This window comes from Octopus bimaculoides, chromosome 1, assembly GCF_046866305.1.
Source record: "Octopus bimaculoides isolate indiv1 chromosome 1, ASM4686630v1, whole genome shotgun sequence".
Taxonomy (NCBI): domain Eukaryota; kingdom Metazoa; phylum Mollusca; class Cephalopoda; order Octopoda; family Octopodidae; genus Octopus; species Octopus bimaculoides.
Window position 1 is genome coordinate 154,896,738 of NC_142928.1, and position 23,024 is coordinate 154,919,761.

Sequence of the window (23,024 nt, forward strand, 5' to 3'; positions counted from 1 at the left end):
CACAAGGCCAAACATCCCTGAAAGTGTCATCCGAATCCATCCAGTTGTTCTTGAGATATCTTGTCCACGGACAAACAAACAAACATGACTGAAAACAATATCTCTGCTTTCACTAAATGGGAGGTAATAATGGTTTCAAATTTTGCCACAGGGCAGGAATTTTGGGAGAGGGGATGAGTCAATTACATCGACCCCGGTATTCAACTGGTACTTACCTTAACAACCTTGAAGGGATGAAAGGCAAAGTCGACCTTGGCAGAATTTGAACTCAGAACGTAGTGACGGGCAAAATACCACTAAGCATTTTGTCCACCGTGCTGATGATTCTGCCAGCTTGCCACCTTAATAATAATAATGATAATAATAATAATAATAATAATAATAATAATGATAATAATAATAAAGTGAAAATTAAATAAATAGTGCATGTATTTATTGACAAAAGATGACCATCCTCAAATATAAGTAGGTGAATAGTTGTATGTATCAATATTGTGAAGGTTAATAGCCTACATTTATTGATTTAAATTTTACTGTCTCTGCTCATTTGTGTTGGCTATCTTTTAAAAGATGAGGTGGTCATGTTTCAGTTGGATAACATTGCTATGTAAAAACTGAACTGAGAATCTATTTTTCAACAGTGAAGAATGATATTTGTCAACAATTAGATCAAAACCAGTTATGCTTTTATATTCCTTGTTCAGGTGTGGTATTGTTTAAATAAATCCTCATGCTACATATATAAACATAGTAGATGTGTCTGTACACATGTATGCTTATCCTGGCTGAGCAACAAAAATATGTGCACACATACAAAAACACACACATCCACCACCTTCACCATCATCATCATCTTCCACTTGCTTTCCATACTGGTATATAAGTTGGATGGGTCATCATGTTCCCCTGGTCAGTTCTTATTAGTTATGGCTCTCATAGATTCATTAGTCCCCTTAGTTATACTTCACTTCATATACAGAATGTGTGAGGAAAGAGTAAAAGAGAGTTATAGAAAGAGTCAATATGCATATACTAGGCTTGGTGGCAGGCAGTGAATGAAAGAATGCTACAGGCACAGTAAGAGAGAAAAAATTATTAGTAGTATTCCACTGAGGTCAAACTTGCTTTTCCTCCTTTTGGAGTTGATGAATTAAGTACTAGTTGTGTTCTGAGCTCAGTGTAATCCATTAGCCTCCTCGACTCCAAATTTCAGGCTTTGTGCCTATAATAGAAAGGATTATTATTAGTAGTAGCAGTGGTAGTAGTAGTGTTGCTGCTGATATTAGAGTATTAACTCTGTAATTAAAAAAAAAATTTTTTTTCTAATTTTATTTTCAGTTTCAGTCATATTATTGTTGTTGTTGCTTTTATCATGGAAGGTGCTGCTATTAGAACAGTTAATATTGGCATCAGTCACAATGACATCAATGACATTACTACAATTATAATCAAGGTTAGTAGAACTGCTATTATAAGATACTTTAGGATATGTACAGGTATGACCTAATTTTTGTCTATTAGAAGCTGCAATTATATAACCAAGATTAGGTGTTATAGAGTAAGAGAGCTTTATAGTGAAGATTAGACTTTGGAATATTTGAAAGAAATTCTGAAATCTAATTTCTTTCCTTACCAATCCACTTTTTAAAACTTTCATTATGAAGCTCTCTTACTTTGCTACACCTAACCTTTGTTCTTTAATCACAGCTTCTAATAGACAAAAATTTGGCTTTATCCATACATACCTTGGAGTAGCTTATAATGGAAGTTCTACTGGCCTTGTCGATCAAATTGTAGTAGTAATAATAATAATAATAGTGATTTTGAATTTTGGCACAGGACTAGTAGTATTTGAGGAGAGGTGGGCTGGTAGTTTTTGACCCTGAAAGAATGACAAAGTTGATCTCAATAGAATTTGAACTCAGAACAGATGGATGAAATGCTGCGATTGGTTCAGCCAGCTCGCTGCCTTAATAATAATAATAACAACAACACCAATATTGTTTTGATTAATGCCAATATTAATTATACTAATGGCAATAATAGCATCTATGACTAAAAAAGAAACAGTCGTGGTTATTTTAGTTTTGATTTTATAACAAGATGTCTTTCCTGTCATTATTTCCAGTAGTTGAATAAATAGCAGAATGTCAATGAGATAAATTATTGTTCATGAGATGTATTGTTGTTACTGTGCATATGTAAATGTATATATTAACAAATGTCAGCAGCATCAGTAGCATCATCATCATCATCTTTTAATGTCCATCTTCCATACTGGCATAGGTTGGATGGTTTGACAGGATCTGACATATCTGGGGACTACATCATGTTTCAGTGTCTGCTTTGGTATGCTTTCTTTTGCTGTGTGCCCCTCTTCTAACAGCAACTACTTTGTAGGGTGTACTGATGTTAGTATGGTCATTTAGTTGTAGAAACCAAGCTAAAAGCAGACATTGGAAGATGATTCGATCCTTCAACCCACTGGATCCTGCTAATATCTATAAAGCGAATAAAAGTTGTATATTTGGTATGTAGTGATATGAATTGTTAACACCATGAAAGAAGTTGAGTTGTGTATGAGAATACATGGGCTTATAAATAACACAAGATCAAGTGATATGGAAGGATACTGCATTGCTTGCTCACCTATTCAACATATGCTTACCTGAAAACTGTAGATATTAAAACAATGATGAAAATTACAATTATAATTTTTTTCACTATTGATCTCATTTCTAGTGATTACAATTATTCTGGTGTGTGTATGTGTGTGTATATATATATATATATATATATATGAAATCATAAGTGTGGCAGTTGCCTGTAGCATGATCTTCAAATGTCAGGCCTCATGAAGGCAATGACAACTGACCGAGACCTTTGGTAATATTCTGTGCTTGAGAAGACTTTGTCAAGCCAAAGTGAAAGTGAAAGTAGTCATGACAGTTGCCAGTGTTATGTAAATGGCGCCTGTGTTGATGGCACGTAAAACACACCCATTACACTCTCTGAGTGGTTTGCATTAGGAAGGGCATCCAGCCATAGAAACCATGCCAAATCAGACTAGAACCTGGTGCAGCCTTCCAGTAAAACTCTCTAACCCATGCCAGTATGGTAAGTGGACATTAAGTGATGATAATGAGGATATACATACACACACTCACTTACACAACATAGGACTGGATTTGAACTAGGAATTTTTATTTATAAATTAGAATGCAAGTGGTAATGAAGTTCACATTACAACCAAATGGCTTCATGGCTTCCACTGCATGACACCTTGACCAAGTGTTTTGTATTATAGTCTCAGGTTTTGTGAGTAAGATTGGTCAAGAAACCTCTCTCTCTCTCTCTCTCTCTCTCTCTCTCTCCCTCTCTCTCTCTCTCTCTCTCTCTCTCTCACATGCATGTATGTGAGTGAGTATTTATTTCTGTTTCTCTTGTGTGACCTGTTTGGGTTGTAGCAGTGTTATGTAAACAGCATATGGCCATAGCTCTACAATTTCATTGGTTCTTTTCATATGAATTAATATAAAGACTTGAAACACTTTAGATTAAAATATCAGTCTTATAACATTTATAATGTGTATGCAATGTGGAATGACATAGCTGAAATATCTTGTCTCAGAGAAACATCTCCTCAAGGAGTCTTGTGTGTTAGAGACACAAGTCTTAGCTCAGATTGCCAACAGGTGGACAGACAAGGGTTTTGACCTGATGATGACTCCAGATGTCATGACTAATGAAATAAAGACACCATACTTTAAAAAAATACAGGTAAGAGATGGCAAAAGAGAAAGCTTCTAGTCATATAGTGTATTAATGTTCTGTCAATCCTTATAGGAATGGAAAAAGTAATAAAAAATTTAGAGTAATGTATATATATCTAGGAATAAGACAACCAAGAATAAGTGGAAATCAAACCATTTGAATTGTAGTGTGGATGTAAATAATAAGTGCTTCATCTCTGAAGATTTGGTTATTAGTTAAAAAAAAAATATGTTTTATGTTAACAGTTACTCATCTCAGACATTTAATCATTGATAAGAATGATAATTTATGTTTTTTGCTAAGTATTTTCACTAATTAAATAATTTTTTTTGTCTTAGGTTGTCCTTGTGAATCAGGTTACAGATCTATATGCTGGAAGGTAAGTGCTGTGAACTTCATTATTATCTCTATGTTAATGTAGTAATGCATCATCATCATTTAATTTAATATCTATGTTCTGGTGGACCATGTTTAGCATCATTCCCAAGTACAAATATTAATAAAGTAATTCAGATCTTTCTAATTTCTGTATGAATTACAAAAATGCTTCATGTCATTATGTATAGGATGAAAATAAATCTCTTATGATGATTAGATTCTTTTTCATATTCTAACCACTTTGCATAGTGATAATATATGGTTACACAAGGATGCTTATAACTTATTGTTGTGCTCCACTTGACCTCATACTGTATTATCCATGTACTATATTATATAGTATTTGTTATAGTACCCATCTACTATATTGTATTACCATAAAAGTATAAAATTATCCTTCTACTGTAGTATCCACGTACTCTATAGTACTATCTATTTACTACACATGTCTATGTATTATATTATTACTAGTATACTCATGTTGTCAAAAGTGCTAGTGGTTTTATTAATGATAGAAAATGATGCATCAAAAGAGAGACCATTGATAAATGTCTACAATCGAGTAAATATATGTACATACACAGAATTGAAGCACTTCAACAATCATAGTCGTAATGTCTAGGTTGAAAATATTATCATCCACATAATATATATATCATCATCATCGTTTAATGTCCATCTTCCATGCATGCATGGGTTGGAGGGTTGACAGGAGCCAGCTAGGTAAAAAAAAAAATTACCCTAGGCTACTGTCTCTGTTTTGGCAGGGATTTTACAGCTGGATGCCCTTCCTAACACCAACCACTCTGCAGAGTGGACTCAGTGCTTTTTACATGGCACTAGCACTGGTAAGGTTAGTTTTGGAATGATTTTTACAGCTGGATGCCCTTCCAAACACCAACCATGTTACAGTGTGGACTGGATGCTTTTAACGTGACACCAGCACTGGCAGGGTAACCAAATAACTTGCAAGACAAGGAATTATGAGAGTGGTAGGAGCATTTGAGGAGGGAACTTGTGTCAGAGGATGAAAGGTTGGAGTGTGACAGAGAGACAGAAGTAGGTGTCTTGCCACAACAGAGGGGGAATTAGAGGAGGTGATCCACTATGAAATGATGAAAAATTAGAGTGTAACTGAGAAATAGAGAGGCAGAAATAGGTGTCTTGCTATAGAGGAGGTACATGGTTACCCAGTGAGAAAGAAAGAGAGGGAGGTTCAAGAAAGAGTTCAGAAACAAGTGTGCTGATGTAAAGGAGATACTTGGTTGCCTAATCAGAGGAAAAACAAGAGGAGAGAGAGAGCAGAAAAGAGATGGTGTATTCCTAGAGTATACTTGCAAGTAACAAGGATCTGAGCATATATATATATATGAGAGGCTTTGATATCCAGAAGACCAAAAAGGCAGTTCGATAATATCATGAGTGAGGAGTCTAATGTGGATCCTGTGTGAGCGTGTATATGTTAAATAAGATAAAACAACAAAGCCAAGGCAGTGCGAAATTTCTAGGACATTTATAAAGAGAAAGGTAGTCTTACAGCTGTTTCAGGGATATAAAAAATATGCCATCATCAGAGATGATATTAGAGTTAAATAGAAGGAAATAATATAGTTCAATATAAGAGGTTATTTTGGAAAGGGAGAGATATAGGAAGTATAAAGGGAAATATGATAATAAAAATGTGTGTTGGATGTTCCATTATCCAAGGAATGTGCTGTGTAGAATGGGTAAAGAGGCTTCTTGTCCATGGTATGTAAATTCCGATAGGAGTTCATATTTTGTTATTGTAAATGGATAGTGTGCAGATGTTAATTCTATGTGCTGTTTATTCAAAGGGATCTTGTAGTGTAAATGAAATTTTGGGAATATACTGGTAGGAGGAAGTAGATAGAGGAAAGAGAATAGATAAGTATGTTAGAAGAAAGAAAAATAGTATTGGTCAAAAGGATTAAGGGAGGAAAGAAAGAGGAAGAGAAAAGGAAAAAAGAGTGCTAGATGGTGGTCAAGATATTGTGAGGGGGTGGGGAGAGGAGAGCTATCAGTAGATAAAAGGAATAGGAGGAAGTATAGAAGGAAGAGATAAGAATGCAAGGAAGGAATATATGTCTCTTCCACTTTCTTTCTTCTTTCTTTCCCTAATCCTTTTGACCAATACCATTTTTCTTCCTTCTAACATAATAACTTCTATATTGGTCTATATTATTCCCTTATTTAACTGTCTCATATCGTCTCTGATGATGGGATATCTTTTATGTCCCTGAAACAGCTGTAAGACTACCTTTCTCTTTATAAATGCTGTAGAAATTTCACACCGCTTTGGCTTTGTTGTCTCATTTTATTTAACACACACACACATATGAAAAATCTAGTTTTCTATGCTCTGATAGATCAAACAGATTTTGTATAGCTGGATACTCTTCCTGTTGCCAACCCTCACCTATTTCCAAATAAAGTAATATTTCACCATGTCCAGACATGTTTTCAAGTGCGTGAAAACAAAGAACATCTCTTGCATGACAGTGATGCTCACTTACAGCTGCTGCCTAATATCAAGGCAAAGAGACATTTATATATACATACATATATATATATATATATATATATATATATATATATATATTTTCATGTACACACAAATGTATATGTGTGTGTATATATATAAATATACATACGTGTATGTGTATGTATATATATAAATATATATACGTGTATGTGGATATATATATAGAGAGAGAGAGACATACACACATGCATTGTGTCATTCCATAGATAATGTAGTTTTTTTACACTTCCTTTATTTTTCAAAATTAAGAGAAACAAAGTTCTTTTTTAATCTAAAATATACTCTCCATTTTCACTTGTCCATTATGAAAAATATTCCCCCAGTACTGTTCTGACCTCTTCTACAGAATTCATATTTTTTCTGTCCAAATGACTTTGAAGATTGTGGAATAAATGATAATAAGATGGGGCAATGTCTGGCAAATATGGTGGGTGGGCCATCGTTTCCCATTCAAACTGCTCCAGCTTTTGGAATGTCATCCTCGCAGTATGTGGCCAAGCATTATCCTGATGGAAGAACACCTTTCGTCTTGAAACCAAAGATGGTTGTTTTTTTACAGGTGTTGATGAATGTTTGCTTGACCTAATCAAAGTTTCTCTGCTAGTTCCTCAACAGTTATTATAAGATTGTGTGCCACCAGGGTTTGCAGGACATCCTCATTGAGCTCTGCAGATCTTCCAGGATGAGGCTCATCTTCTAAGCTGTAATTTCTGGAACTACCTTTGACACTGGCTTATGCTTATTGTCCAATCCCCGTATACTGCATTAATATTCCTTGCATTTTCCGTTGCATTGTTGTCTTTATTGAACTCATAAATGGGAAGTTGTTTACTTCAGCATGTTGATACAAATTTCAGTAATGAAATACACATCCTGAAGTAAACAACTTCCCATTTGTTGACGCATACATAATATACTACCTTTTACTAGGAAAAAGAAATGTTAGTGTTATTTATTAAGTGCAAGCATGAAAAATAGACAAGCACAAAAGAAAGAATATATATACATGCACACACACACATACATATACATATAAAGAAAAATAAGAAAATAGAGATAAATCAATTAATAATTATATTTATTAATTACAAAAATAGACAGCTGTTTCGATTCAGGCTTTAAAAATTTTAATTAAAATAATTAAATCATTATAAAGTTGAATCTCATCGGAGGTAGAAAAAAGATATACCATTACATTTTATGTTTTTATGTGTTATGTGTATGGGACATTTATATATATTTCTCTCTCTCTCTCTCTCTCTCTCTCACACTGTTATATATATATATATACACACACAATTAAGATTCAGTTGAATTAAGTACTTAAATTGAGGCACCTTGTTAGGTCTGAGTAACATGCATACTCAACAATATTAAGTGAATATCCAATTTGGTGCACAAGTGCTGACCACATGATATTCTTGTGTGTATGCAGATAATAAGTTCCCTCTGAAGAATTCTGCACTTAGCTGTTCAAACATGTACTTTATACTAAAAATATAAAGGATAGGTAAATAAAATATGAGTAACAAAGACGTACAGGCGTCAATTTATTATGGCCGTTTCTAATGCCTCTTTTAACTGGCCGTAAACGGTTTCTTTGCAATGATGTAATATTCTCATTAATCAATTAATGAAATCATTTGAAACAGCCGTAATAAATTGTCATCTGTTCCTCTTTGTTACTCATATATATATGTGTGTGTATGTGTGGAGGCGCAATGGTCCAGTGGTTAGGGCAGCGGACTCGCATTTGTAGGATTGCAGTTTCAATTCCCAGACCAGGCATTGTGAGTGTTTATTGAGCAAAAACACCTAAAGCTCCACAAGGCTCCGGCAGAAGATGGTGGTGAATCTGCTGTATTCTTTCACCACAACTTTCTCTCACTCTTTCTTCCTGTTTCTGCTGTACCTGTATTTCAAAAGGCCAGCCTTGTCACACTGTGTGTCACGCTGAATCTCCTCGAGAACTACATTAAGGGTACACATGTTCGTTTTTTTTTCCGTCCTTGTTTTTATATACATTCACTGCTTTCTTCCAAGGAATCTAATGCTCTTAGCTTAGTTTTCCCTTGGGGCTGGCCAGATTGAATAACCAGCCAAAATTGCAAAGATAATCTGGATCTCGACTGAAGAGAGAAAACTCCGAATGACCTGTCTACGATTTCTTTGTATCGTCTATCTGAATGTTTTGTCCCTTTCTTGTATCACCTGTCTTGATGTTTTGCGTTCTTGTCCCATTCTGTATTATTTATTTATTTATATATATATATATATGTATATATATATATATATGTATATATATATATATATAGTGGCGTACGTACACTTGTCTCATATATATATATATATATAAAATTTATGTTACATCATCATCATCATCGTTTAACGTCCGCTAGCGTTAAATGATGATGTAACATTTATTAATTTTATATATATATATATATATATATATATATATATATATATATATATATATATATATATATATATATATATATGTTTATACATATATATATAAGGCGCAGGAGTGGTTATGTGGTAAGTAGCTTACATGAGTGATAATATTTTGAAAAAAATTTCATATCTAATTTTGTGTGTGTATGAAATTGATAAATTGAATATAATTTATATAAGATATTTGCAGTTTTGTTTTGATAACAAATACCAGCTACTTTAGAGCAAAACTCGTCAGTACAGCTCACCTACATTCAGTTTCTCTTACTGTCGTTCACTTTCACTGTGTTTGTTTAGTTTCCCACTGCCAGCATGACCAACATGAAACACGTTGCATTTTATTATTTGTAAGATACCTGCATTATGTATGTCCTGTCTATATACTATACTGTCCTATTCATGTCCTGTACTATATGTACATTGCAATCATTTGTATTACATAGCTACATATTTAAATGTTGGAAATGAGGGTAAAAATGATAGTGCCTTGTATATCAAAACATCCTAGTTTATAAAACCTTGAAAGATTTCATACAACCCCTGTTAAATTAGCTTCAGGCAGGTTTTGCCACATTAATTCCTAAAAGTAAAATGGTCTTAGATACACAATTTTCTTTTATGCATTCTCTGCAGGCACAGGCATGCCTGTGTGGTATGAAACTTGCTTTTGGGTTCCGTCCCACTGTGTGGGACCTTGGGCAAGTGTCTTATATTATAACCCCAGGCTGTCCAAAGCCTTATGAGTGGACATGGTAGAAGGAAACTGAAAGAAGCCAGTCGGATACATATATCAGTATCTGTCTGTGTGTGTTTGTGTTGCTCTTCCCATCACTGCTTGACAACCATTGTGAGATTGTTTACTGCCCTAAAACTTAACAGTACTAATAGAATAAGTACCAGGCTTAAAAATAAGTTCTGCTGGGGTCAATTTGTTTGACTGTACCCTTCAAGGTGGTGCACCAGCATGGCCACAGTCTAATGACTGAAACAAGTAAAAGAGTAAAAATAAAAGAATCCAATGAAGCAGGCCTCTAAGTGGTCACGCAACCTACTAGAAATAAAAGCCATGGATCCCACAAATGGTACTGTACTCTCTTTATCTCTCTCTCTCTCTCTCTCTCTCTCACTCTCACTCTCTCACACACACACACACACACACACACACACATTTAGCAAACACAGAATTTAAATGTAGCCTACTATAAGATTCGGGCCTGAATAGTACAGTAATCATTCATGCTTAATATATATATATCACAGTCCTAACAATTTGTCATACTTAACCTAGTTTTGATGTATAAATAATTGGTGCATGACACCAGTTATTTATAGTTTATTTCTGTATACAACAAACCACAGACAGGAAATTTTGACAATCAACCTATGGCTGTGTATCCAGTATTTTTAGAGAATTTAACATTTTCAAAATTAGATGCCTGTGAAATCTTCTTGGTGAACACATTGATAGCATTTCAAAGAAAGTCACTTATTAAAATTTAACAGAAGGAAACAAATAAGCTTTCTTAAGAGAAATTCATTATTTTCTTTCATACATACATATAAGGAGGTGTTGAAAAATTCCTGGCTTTAAAGATATCGCAAAAGGCCTGGTTAGAGGCCCAACCATCCAGGGCTTAGAAAATCTGAAGGGCCGCTGCAATAAGTGTGTAAATCTGAGAGGGAAATATGTTGAATAAAATCATAATTAACTGATCTCTCCTGTATTTTCTTTTGCCTAAAGCCAGGAACTTTTCAGCACCCCCTTGTACATACAGACACTCATCTGCATAAGGAGAGAGGATGAGAGAGGGGTGTCTGGGTGAGAAATCAGAATAAAATGTGATAGAATGCTGCTCATGTCTCATTTGCATGACTTTGTGAATTTACACTCCCTCTACAACACCACTCTTAAAAAGTCTGCTAATGAATGTGACCTGGGCATTATTGTCAACAGTAATTTACATTGAACAAACTACACTTCTACAATAAAGCTATCTATTTGCTGTATATGGCTATCGTACATCCACAGTTTGCATCACCAGTTTGGAACTCCTTTCTGGTTCAGTATATCAATCTCCTGGAAACTGTTCAGAAACTTGCAACCAGACAAATACCTACCACCAGGCATCTACCATACTCTGAATATCTTGTCTCACTTGGCATGGACACATTAACCTTTTAGCTATCATATTTCTCTATCAAATGCAATGCTTATTTATTCATATTGTTTTAAATCAATCATGCATTATCTCAGTTTTGAAATTTCAATGATGTGATTACTTGCTTTTGAAATGACATTGTAGGGTAAGTGTGAGAGGCCAGATTTGGTCAGTTTGAACCAAAAACAGGTAGAATATTTTGGCCTGATATGGCCAGATTAAATGCTAAATAGTCAAAACTCCAATGTCTAGCAACTGACTTGGCAGAAATCCACAAGATTATCCGCCATTTTTCCAACAACAACCTTGGGCGCATTTTTGAATTCCTTATGTCTAGCACCCATGGACATGCTTGCAAAACCAAAAATAACACAGCACCCATGACTTTCAGAAACATTTTTCAATCAGAATTGCTGAAGCATGGAATAGACTACCCACATCAGTTGTTAGCTGTTGGGACACTCCATCCTTCAAAATTTCCATGCCTCTCGAAATTCACCAACAGTACACCTGATGTTCACCCCACCCTTTTTCTCTAACGACCCATTCACTGGTCACTTTCTGTGCATTATTCTATGTACTGTACATGCACTTATGGCTACCTTTTGTGATGTGTTGTAGTGCACCTGAGCACTGTATAAAGTAAGTTCATTATTATTATATTTCATTCAAAACAAACTTCCTCATCATTGTCGTTTAACATCCATTTTCCATGCTAGCATGGGTTGGACGGTTTGACAGGAGTTGTCTAGCTGGAGAGCTGTCCAGGCTCCAATTATCTTTTTGATGTGGTTTCTGCAGCTAGAAATCCTTCCTAATGGCAACCACTTTACAGAGTGTGCTGGCTGTTTTTTATGTGCCAGTGATGTGGATGTGTTTACGGAGCACCAACATGAGTGCATTTTATATGGCACCAGCATAAGTCCATTTTACATGGCTTTGGCACCTGCAAAGAACATGCTTTTATGTATGAATGGCCACAATTTTACTTAGCTTGACGTGTCTTCTCAAGTACAGCATATCACCATAAGTCTGGGTCCCTTGTCATCTCCTCAGTGAGGCCCAGTGTCTGAAAATCCTTTCTCTCCACTTTGTGATAATGAATTTTCAAATGGCTGTAAAGAAATAATCAACCAACTAATTTCAGAAATGTTTGAATGGAGGAAACTGAAATGGACATGATCAGAATTTTCTAGGTTACTTGTGTATTGAATGAACGATTAAAGTAAAAAGTTGATAGGTTGATAGATTCATTGAATTTTTTGTGAAGAAAGCATTTTATTAAAATTTAACAGAGAAAATCAAATATTCATTCGTAAAGAATGAAGGTACATTTTCTTTCCATTTTGTAATAAACTTATGTCTTATAAAAGAACTGTATTGTTTTCGAAAGTGTTAGCTTATCAGAAATACGTGTTCACACACGCGTAGACGCGCGCGCATACATAAATGAATAAATACGTAAAGAGGAGGAGGGTTGCGACCCATCCTGGAAGTTATGTTATAGATTTGATCAAGTTTATTGCGATTATATAATTTTTTTAAAATTATTTTTATTAGCTGCTGCTGAATTACCTCCCTTTGAAGAAGAAAGACTGGCAAATGTGGGAAGACAAACAAAGGTAAGTTAGCTTTTATAAAGGTTGCCTCCCTTGTGACACTCCTACGGTTGATTTTTATCTGTTGTGCTCCTCTGTCAAAATTCATGGAAATACGCACCTTTGTTAGAAATCATTGACAGAATCATTAAAACGTCGGAAAAAAATTGCTTTGTGGTATTTATTACGACTCTTTACATTTTGGGATCAAATCCCGTTGAGGTCAACTTTCATTCTTTCTGTGTCGATAAAATAAGTACCTGTTAGGTACTGTGTCGATAAAATAAGTACCCGTCAGGTACTCAGATAAAATAAGTATCCGTCAGGTACGATGTGAACTCGACTGAACTCCTTTCCTATCAAAAATGATGAATCAGTTATTACTATTACTAAAGATCACTGAGGTGTTAGAATCTGTTGAGTAGTGGTATTGTCGAAATGCAAAGATGATTGATTGTAACTCAAAGCACAATGCAAGAACAATATTAATACAAGGCATTCTAATCAGTGCTCTAACAATTACCAACATCTTCCTTATTCACACACGCGCGAATGGGTATACAAACAGGGTAGAAATGTGGTTTGCTTATCTGTTCAGCGATTTACTCTCATTCTCATTGCATTTTATCTGTCAGGTGATAAAGTGATTCATCATCGTGTCTCTGAAACACTGCACATGGCAAGAAATTCTAAGTAGCAATGGAGTGAATTATCAGCTATATATCTATATCCTTAGATCATTCAGAACCAGAAATACCTCCTATAGAGGACATCTGTCCTCAGTCTGGATTACTGTTCCCAATTGTGGTCGTCACAGAGCGTCAAATTGGTGGTGGAACTTGAGGCAATCAAGCACCACTTCACAAAAGAAGATTGACTCGGTGAAACAACTTCTGGGAGGGACTACAAGAACTGAAGCGCAAGGCAAGAAAAGTATGTAGTGATGTACATATAGAAGGTCCAGCTTCCAACTTTGGAATTAAAAGCTATATCAACCACATACTGGATGGCACTACATAATACATAAGATACCATCGTCTTCATTTCAGATAAGGACCCAGTATTGCGACAGCTTGGGTTTCAGGGGACCACAATTGTTTAACATCCTGCCAAGGAACCTAAGAGATCTGCAAGGTGTAGATGTGGAAGCATTCAAAAAGCACCTGGACAAATATTTATCTGAAGTCTCAGATGAGCTCACTTCATGGCAGGAAGCACAAAAAAGACCCCCAAAACACTGAAAGGCAGTGCTCCAGCATGGCCCCAGCCTCTGGCTGAAACCAGTAAAAGAGTAGATGAATATATATATATATATATATATATCTTGGTGTCTTCTACTATAGCCTCGGGCCGGCCAAAGCCTTGTGAGTGGATTTGGTAGATGGAAACTGAAAGAAGCCCATCGTATATATGTATGTATGTGTGTGTGTATATTTGTGTGTCTGTGTTTGTCCCCCTATTGCTTGACAACCAATGCCGGTGTGTTTACTTCCCCTCACAGTTCGGCAAAAGAGACCGATAGAATAAGTACTTTGCTTACAAAGAATAAGTCCCGGGGTTGATCTGCTCAACTAAAGGCAGTGCTCCAGCATGGCTGCAGTCAAATGACTGAAACAAGTAAAAGAGTAAAGAGAGTATATGTAGTTTACTATATGTAATTAAAAAATGCCACCATATCTACCTATCACCTATACTTCATACTTCCTTCTCTCTCACGTTCATCTCTTTTTCTTTTCTCTCACCAATCTTGTAGCACATGCATAAAGAACTTCATCAGCTACACATGCACCTATGCACTCTAGCTTCACTACTCCCATTGGATCTTTGAGATGGACACCCATGATTCACCCTTACTCCTATCCCCTTCATATCTATCACAATGTCACTCCTATCCTCTCTAGTGCTGGCACTATGATAAAATGCATCCACTGCACTCTGTTAAACAGGTATTGAATGGTCTTTTTTCATCTTGTCAATGATCTGACAGCTTCCCTAGTACTGGTGCCATAAAAAAATGCACCTAGTACACTCTGTAAAATGATTGCTATTAAGAAGTGTATCCAGTTATAGAAACCATGATAAAAATAACGTTTATAAGCAAGATGTTTCTTCAAGTCCATTTAGGAGAGTAGTAATGACCTGTCCAACTCATGCCAACATGGAAAGTGGTCATAAAATGGTGATGACAATGAGTTTTCTTAATCATAATAAATGTTGGCTAACTTACATCATATACTAACTGTCTGAATGTTGAGCTGATGCGTTGTTATTAAGATTATAACTCTTGTAATTTACAATACTTATAGCTACAATGCATTTTCGTTAATGTGACCCCCAATCCAGAGAAGATATCCAGTGACAATCAATGATAGATCTGTGTGTTTATGTGTGTGTGTGTAAATATTCTTTTATTTATGTTTCAGTCATTTGAATGCTGCCATGCTGGAGCACCGCCTACACTTGAAAGATGAGGTCGATAGTCTGGATGACTATACACTCTTGATGACAATTTTGTCTTTGTAGATTTTCCATGGTTAATAATAGTTTCCTTTCTTTGTAGGGCACTATACAATCAGTTTGTACAGGAAATGATTGTGAAACCAGGTTCAAATATAAATGAAAAGAAGGCTGATGTTACTATGGAAGATCATGTAAGTTACATATTAAAGCATACTTCTCTTAGGCTAAATTATATTGTGAATAACATCATTAGTTCAAAGAGGTTACTGGTGTTTAAGCAGTAAAAATTAATCTGTATTAGTTGAACAGTTTGTAACCCTTTAGCTTTCAAATTGCTCTTTCAAATGTAATGCATGTATATTCATATTGTTTTGAATGAATCCTGCATTATTACCTAGCTTTGAGATTTTGATGGTGTGACTTTATTTTTACAATGACATTGTAGGGTGGGTGTTAAAAGCTGGATCTGACTGGTTTGAACATAAAAAAAATATTTTGGACAGATATAGTTGGTTTAAATGCTAAAGGGTTAAAACTAACAACTCATATTTTATTTATATTTCTGGTGTCCATTTTATCTTTTACTTGTTTCAGTCATTAGACTGTAGCTATGTTGGGGGAGGTGAGGTACTAAATTAAGTCTTATGAAACTACATAACCTCTTAGAACTTGAAATGAAGATCAAGCTGACTAGTTTTCTGGGGTTTTTTTTTTTTGTGACCTCTGTCTAACTACTGAAAAAAAGTAATAACCACCTACTTATTAGAATGTAGATATTATGAAGTAGCAGAACTCATTTACATAATGATGCAAGTTGGCAGCTATCAATTACTCATATATCAATAAAGTTTGTTTTATAAATAGTTATGTTATGGAATTCTATTCATCTGTTTTACACACACACACACAGTTTTGTCATGGAACTATGCTCTATGGCCAAAGTACAGGGCTTTTTGTAGCTTGGAATTATTTTATTTCCAGTGAATTTGGTACCAGTCATAATGAATATATTTTTACTTCAAAACCTAAATTCTGTTGGGGGTTAATGTTTTTCTATTTATTCCTCCAGACTTTAATAGTTTACTTGTTGTAGAACTGATGTAATATTTTCCCTTTTTCTTTCCCTTTAGCCACTCAATCCTAATCCCGACAGTGAATGGGGTGCTTATTTCAAAGACAATGAGATGTTAGTACAAATCGATAAAGATTGCAGGTGAATATTTTGTTTGCTGATAAAAAGATTTATTTTTCACTTTGTGTTAACTGAAAGAAGAAATGAAAACCTTAATCTGTTCAGGTTCAACATACAACTTGATAGTTAACTTTATTATTATTATTATTATTATTATTATTATTATTATTATTTTGACTTCTGGTACTTAAGCTAACACACGTAATTTAAAACTCGGTTGTTTTCTATCCTTCAGCTATGTAAAAGAGAAAGATATTGCGGTAAAATAGTACTTTCTAAGAGTTACCTCCCTTAACATCTTTTCCTTGTTATGTATTTCTCTTGTGGTTCTTGAAAGAAATAAGGAACTCACAAGCAAATATTTCCTTATATTTTGCTAGTCAGTCTTCCAACACATTATAATATTAAATGCTTTTCTGTGAATAAATCTCAACTAGTACTACATGAAATTTTTTATGTAAAATTATATGAGATCAATTATAGTTTTTAAAACTTAATGTGCATATTCCTTTAAGTTCACATAATTATTATTTGCCTTAAATCTATTAAAATTAAGGCATCCTGACCTTTCTTGAAAAATATTTCCATGTCATTTTCCTTTCATAGAATCAGTTATTCATGTATCTTTATATATATTTTTTTATTTTTGCAGACGTTTATGTCCTGACTTGTTTTTTTTCCAAAAACCAACAGACTTTCCATGTGAGGAAATGGTTAATGCCAAAACCAAAGTAGAAACTCTACGGAAACGGGTTGAACAATGTGTGTTACAGTCAGAAACTGTTTCTCGTAACTGGTTAGGCATCACAAATGTAAGTTGTGTAGTATCTATTTGGAAATATACTTTATTTATATTTACCAGTAGAACTTGAAGATAAAGCTATAAATGATAGTGTATAAATATTAAGTAAAAAAATACCCTTGGTTAACAAAAGTTGAAGAATTCCCATGAGAATTCCCACATCTTCTGTAAACATTTCACTTATACTGGCCATACCACATAACAGGTATTTAATATTGTCATTAATATACAGGATAATTCAAAATGAATGGACCACCATTACAGAGTGCACCTACTGCGGCATGCTGTCCGTTTGGTTGTTGCCCCAGTTGAAAGAAGAGGTATCCGACTTCATTAGGCAGCAAGATGGGGTCCTGCCACATTTGTGTAGTCACATATGCAATTACCTCAACCAGCATCTTCCAAAATGCTGGGTTGGCCATGCCGAGTTGATTTGCCATTGATGTTCCCCTCACCACCTCCAGTCCCTGACCTAACATTTTGTGCCTTTTCCTTTGAGGTTATCTGAAAGACAGAGTGTTCATTCTCCCACTTTCACACGATTACAGGAGCTGTTGGCACTCCGTCGCTTATGACGACGAGTGTTCCAGTTGATCGATCAACGGAACAGCCTACTCGTGAAATTAATGTGCAAGTGGCTGAGCACTCCACAGACACGTGTACCTTTAACGTAGTTCTCAGGGATATTCAGCATGACACAGTGTGACAAGGTTGGCCCTTTGAATTACAGACACAACAGAAACAGGAAGTAAGAGTGAGAGAAAGTTGTGGTGAAAGAGTACAGCAGGGTTTGCCACCATCCCCTGCCAGAGCCTCGTGGAGCTTTAGGTGTTTTCGCTCAATAAACACTCACAACGCCCGGTCTGGGAATCAAAGCTGCGATCCTATGACCGCGAGTCCGCTGCCCTAACCACTGGGCCATTGCGCCTCCTACAGGAGCTAAAGCAGCGGATAAGTGACACAGTTGACTCAGTTGATCAGGCTATGCTGGCACAGGTGTGGCAAGAACTAGACTATTATGAAGATGTCTGCTGTATGACAAAACGTGTCCACATTGAACATCTGTGACAGTCAGTAGAAACTTGAAGAGTTAACCTTTCAATATTACATCTGTTATGTTTGCAATAGATTCATTACAACACGCACATGTATGTTTTCTCTTTTGTACCATTCTTTTTGAATTACCCTGAATTGCAGTTACAAATATTTTGCTTCTATCAAGACTTTATATGAGTGAATTGTCATTGAGTAATGTCCTCTTACAGATGATGTCTAGTCGGAAGAAATCCCAGGAAGAATATTCTGTCTTATCAGAAGGAAAAGAAGCCCATTGGGAAGTTGTAGAACGTATTCTCTTCATTTATGCTAAACTCAATCCTGGATTAGGATATATACAAGTTAGTTACTGCTATTTCTATCCTTAAGTTCCTGATTTTTGCAGACTTCTATTTGTTCTTTACAACTATTGTTTCTTTTTATGTGATTTATATTGACACAACTGATTTTTTTTTTCAGGGAATGAATGAAATCCTTGGCCCTATCTATTACACATTTGTGAATGATCCTGATTTAAAGTGCAGGGGTTAGTATTTTTGTCAGTTATGTAATCAGTATATGTATGCATACATATTCAAGGGGATGCTAATAGCTCCTGGCTTTGGGTAAAAGAGAGTACAAAAGGATCAGTTAATTACGATTTTATTCAACATATTCCCCTCTCATTCACACACTTATTGCAGCAGTCCTTCAGTTTTCTAAGCCCTGTGAAAGAACTCGGTAGGTTGGGCCTCCAGCCAGGCCTTTCACAACACCCTTCAAGCCAGGAACTTTTCAGCACCCCCTTGTATAGTCATTATATGCATTACCTACATATGCACCATTTTGTACGTTGTGTTTTAGTAATCTTTTATTTTCCTGTTATTAACACATTACTTTCCAGATATAAGTTTCATTCTCTCCCTAGTTAAGATATTTCATTCCTTGGTAGTCAAAAATATAATTGCTTAAAATGTTCAGGCATGGCTTTGTGGTTAGAGGTTTGCTTCCCAACTGCATGGTTTAAGGTTCAGTCCCATTGCATGGTAACTTCGGTAAATATCTTCTGATAGCCCTGAGCCAATCAAAACCTTGTGAGTGAATTTGGTTGGCAGAAACAGAAAGAAGCTCATTGTGTGTCTGTGTATTTGTTACTGTGTCCTTGTCTTGACATGATGTGTAAACAAGTTTTACCTTCATGCAAGTGGTGTCTTTTCTAATCTTTTGTGAAAATGTCTGGTCTTAGGGAAATATTATCTTACTTGGAAACAGGTAAAGGTTGGCAATAGGAAAGGCATCCGGCTGTGAAACACTGCCTCAACAAATTCTATCTGACCCATGTCAACATGGAAAAGTGGATGTTAAAACAGTGATGATGATGAATAGGTGGCCAAATATCTCCTCTATTATACGATGACTATTCCTGTCCCCCTATCATACTCTGTCCTCTTGCCTGGCACACAGCCACTTCCGTTGGTTCTATTCCCTCTCTCAACCAAGATGTCTTCACCTTGTAAGTTATTTGGCAATCCTGCTGGAGCTGGTGCTGTATAAAAGTGCCAATGCCAATATCACATAAGAAGCACCCATGCTGGTGTCACGTAAAAAGCACTCGTGCCAGTGTTATACTTTGTAAAATGGTTGGCATTAGGAAGGGCCCCAGCCATAGAAACCATGCCAAAACAGACAACTGGAGCTCCTGTCAAACTGTCCAACTCATGCCAGCTTGGGTAACCAATGTTAAATGACAATCCTGATCATGATTCAATTTCAAGACATTTTCAGCTGATTTTCAGGCCCTGTTTTTTGTTAGAGATTATCCTACTCCTTCTAAATTAGACTGTTAGATTAACTTCTCTGAAATTCTTCATACAAATATTTAAAAAAGAAAGTATTGAATTAAGTATTACATATGTTATATTATTATGTAATATTTCAAAATAGTATTTCTTGATCATTTGAATTTCTTATATATATCCATGTTTTTGTTTTTTCAGAATTTGCAGAGGCTGATTCTTTTTTCTGTTTTACTAATCTGATGTCAGAAATCCGAGATAACTTTAACAAAACAATGGATGATTCTGATTTTGGAATTGGTTAGTATGTAATTAAACTTGTCTTATCCTAAGAACGAATCAATATAATTTAGTACAATGCAATATGAGGTTTATTTATCTTTGTTTCAGGAAGCATGATGAAACAGCTTATGCAGATGTTAAAAGAGAAGGACCCTGCTTGTGCTCGGAAGCTAGAAGAACAAGAATTAAAACCTCAGTACTATGCTTTTCGATACCTCACCTTGCTATTATCTCAAGAGTTTCCTCTACCAGGTAAGCAATTTTTGATCCAATTTTACTTCACTTATACTCACATACACACTCACACATGTGTACAATCACACAAATACATACACAGCTTTGGCGTGGTTTCTAGGAAGAGCATCCTACTTTAAAAAAATTATGCCATTGCTGACAATGGAGCTTGACATGGACTTGGGGCTTGTCAAGACCTGTTAAACCAGCCAAGTTAAACCATGTTAAACCATGCCAGTATGAAAACTGATGTTATATGATGATGATTGCTATGTGCGTGTGTGGATGTGTGTATTTTTTAATTCTTTTGCTTGTTTCAGTCATTTGACTGCGGCCATGCTGGAGCACTGTCTTGAAGGTTTTTAGTTGAACAAATTGACCCCAGAACTTATTTTTTAAGCTTACTGCTTATTCTATCGGTTGATCTTACTAAACTGCTACGTTATGGGGATATAAACAGACTAATACCAGTTGTCAAGTGATGATGGGAGGACAAACATAGACACAAAGACATGCACACACACACGCGCGCACATAGATACACACACACACACGAAAGGCTTCTTTAAGTTTCCATCTACCAAACCCACTCACAAGGCTTTGGTCAGCCGGAGGCTATGGTAGAAGACACTTGCCTGAGGTGCCATGCAATGGGACTAAACCTAGAACCATGTGGTTCGGAAGCAAGCTTCTTACCACACAGCCACGCCTATATTTATATCTATCTATCTATCTATCTATCTATCTATATAATAACATATAATCATCATTCTTTCATGTCCCTTTTTTCATGCTTGCATAGATTGGATAGTTTGGCATGAACTAACAAGCTTGAGTACTACACTGAGCTCTGATGTCTGTTTTGGTATGGTCTCTACAGCTATGTACATAATTTTTATGTTCAATTTTTCAAAGCTAGCATGAGCGTATATGTTATTGGGGTATTGCTTTACAGTTGGATGCCCTTCCTGTTGCTAACTCTTACTTGTTTTTCAAGTAAGGGATCTCTTATACCACACAGCTTCGAAGGCACAAAATGAGCAGTGGAGCAAGGGGAATGCAAACAGACACTGTGAACCTCATTACTTTTAAATAAGCAAACACACATATGCACAATGGGCTTCCATTTTTGTATACCAGTTCCACTAATGTGTTATGTGCAATCAGTAATGTTTGCGAATTAATAATGCAACAAATTTACAGCTAGTAAAATTTTTAATTATTCATTTAGTATTCAGAATTGTATGTACATTCTGCCTATCTGCCTTTCATGTGCACCTGAAGTGACATCTGATCTAAATATGATTTATTTCTATAACCTAATGTAGTCTTATGTTGTGGTGTATGGTTAAATTCTGAGTAAAATAAATCCAGAATCAGATTCTGATTTATGGTTGGAACTAATTGGCTTGGCTCATGTATTTTTGGAAGATAGGAGTACATTAAGTTATCACTTCATTCTATGTGGTCATTCGATATGCTAGAAATAACAGTCATATCTCTCTCAAACTACGTCTGAATACTGGGCAGTTGGAATGCACCTTACCACTATATACAATAAGCTCATTGTTTTATTATACAGGAATAGCATTAATGATAGCAAACTATCATTCATGTTTGACTAACATTAGCAGTAAGAAATTGTTTATACTTAATGCTGTTGTTTGTTTAGCTTCAAGTTAGTCCTGACTGTGCAGACTTAGGATGAAAGTTGCTACTGCTTTTTAAGATAGTTGAGTATAATTTGTGGGAAATTTGACTGTCTTTTCTAACAAATCAAGTGACCTCACAGTGAGTGTCTTGTTGGTTCATTTTATTTACTTTTATCTCTTGGATATATTTCACCTTAAAAATTGAACAGTATGATGTAGAAATATTCATTACTTTCATTTTTTTAAATTGTAATGTTGTTACCTCATACATACAAATTGGTACTGTCAGTCTACAAACAATGCTAAATCTAGAGATAATGTTTGGATTATTTCAATTATCTTTCATTGGGCAAAATATTTATGCCTTTTTATATGTATATACATACGTACAGGCTTAAATGTGTGTATGTATGTGTATGCATTCATATGAGTCTCTACGTTTACAATGCCTATGAGCGTGTGGGAATAGTAAACATATAAATTATATTACAAATATACCTTGATAAATATATTTCTGCTTAGATTTTTATAATGTGAGATTGTTTATATGTGCAAGCATGGCTGTATGGTTAAAGAGCTTACTTAACAACCATGTGATCTTGGGCTTATTCTCTTTAGCACATTGGGCAAATGTTCCCTACT

General features: G+C 35.4%; 1 protein-coding gene across 5 annotated transcripts in view; it reads left to right on the plus strand.

The window, feature by feature from the left end:
* The window catches only part of LOC106875833 (TBC1 domain family member 13), a 95,061-nt gene that overhangs the window by 17,982 nt on the left and 54,055 nt on the right, over positions 1 to 23,024 (plus strand). For all 5 annotated transcript variants that reach the window (XM_014924119.3, XM_089360418.1, XM_089360397.1 and 2 more), the window contains exons 3-11: positions 4,113 to 4,153; positions 12,892 to 12,953; positions 15,490 to 15,580; positions 16,520 to 16,602; positions 17,234 to 17,393; positions 18,649 to 18,780; positions 18,899 to 18,965; positions 20,416 to 20,514; positions 20,605 to 20,748. In XM_014924119.3, the coding sequence (XP_014779605.1) occupies positions 4,113 to 4,153; positions 12,892 to 12,953; positions 15,490 to 15,580; positions 16,520 to 16,602; positions 17,234 to 17,393; positions 18,649 to 18,780; positions 18,899 to 18,965; positions 20,416 to 20,514; positions 20,605 to 20,748 (879 nt within the window). The remainder of the gene's footprint in view (positions 1 to 4,112; positions 4,154 to 12,891; positions 12,954 to 15,489; positions 15,581 to 16,519; positions 16,603 to 17,233; positions 17,394 to 18,648; positions 18,781 to 18,898; positions 18,966 to 20,415; positions 20,515 to 20,604; positions 20,749 to 23,024) is intronic.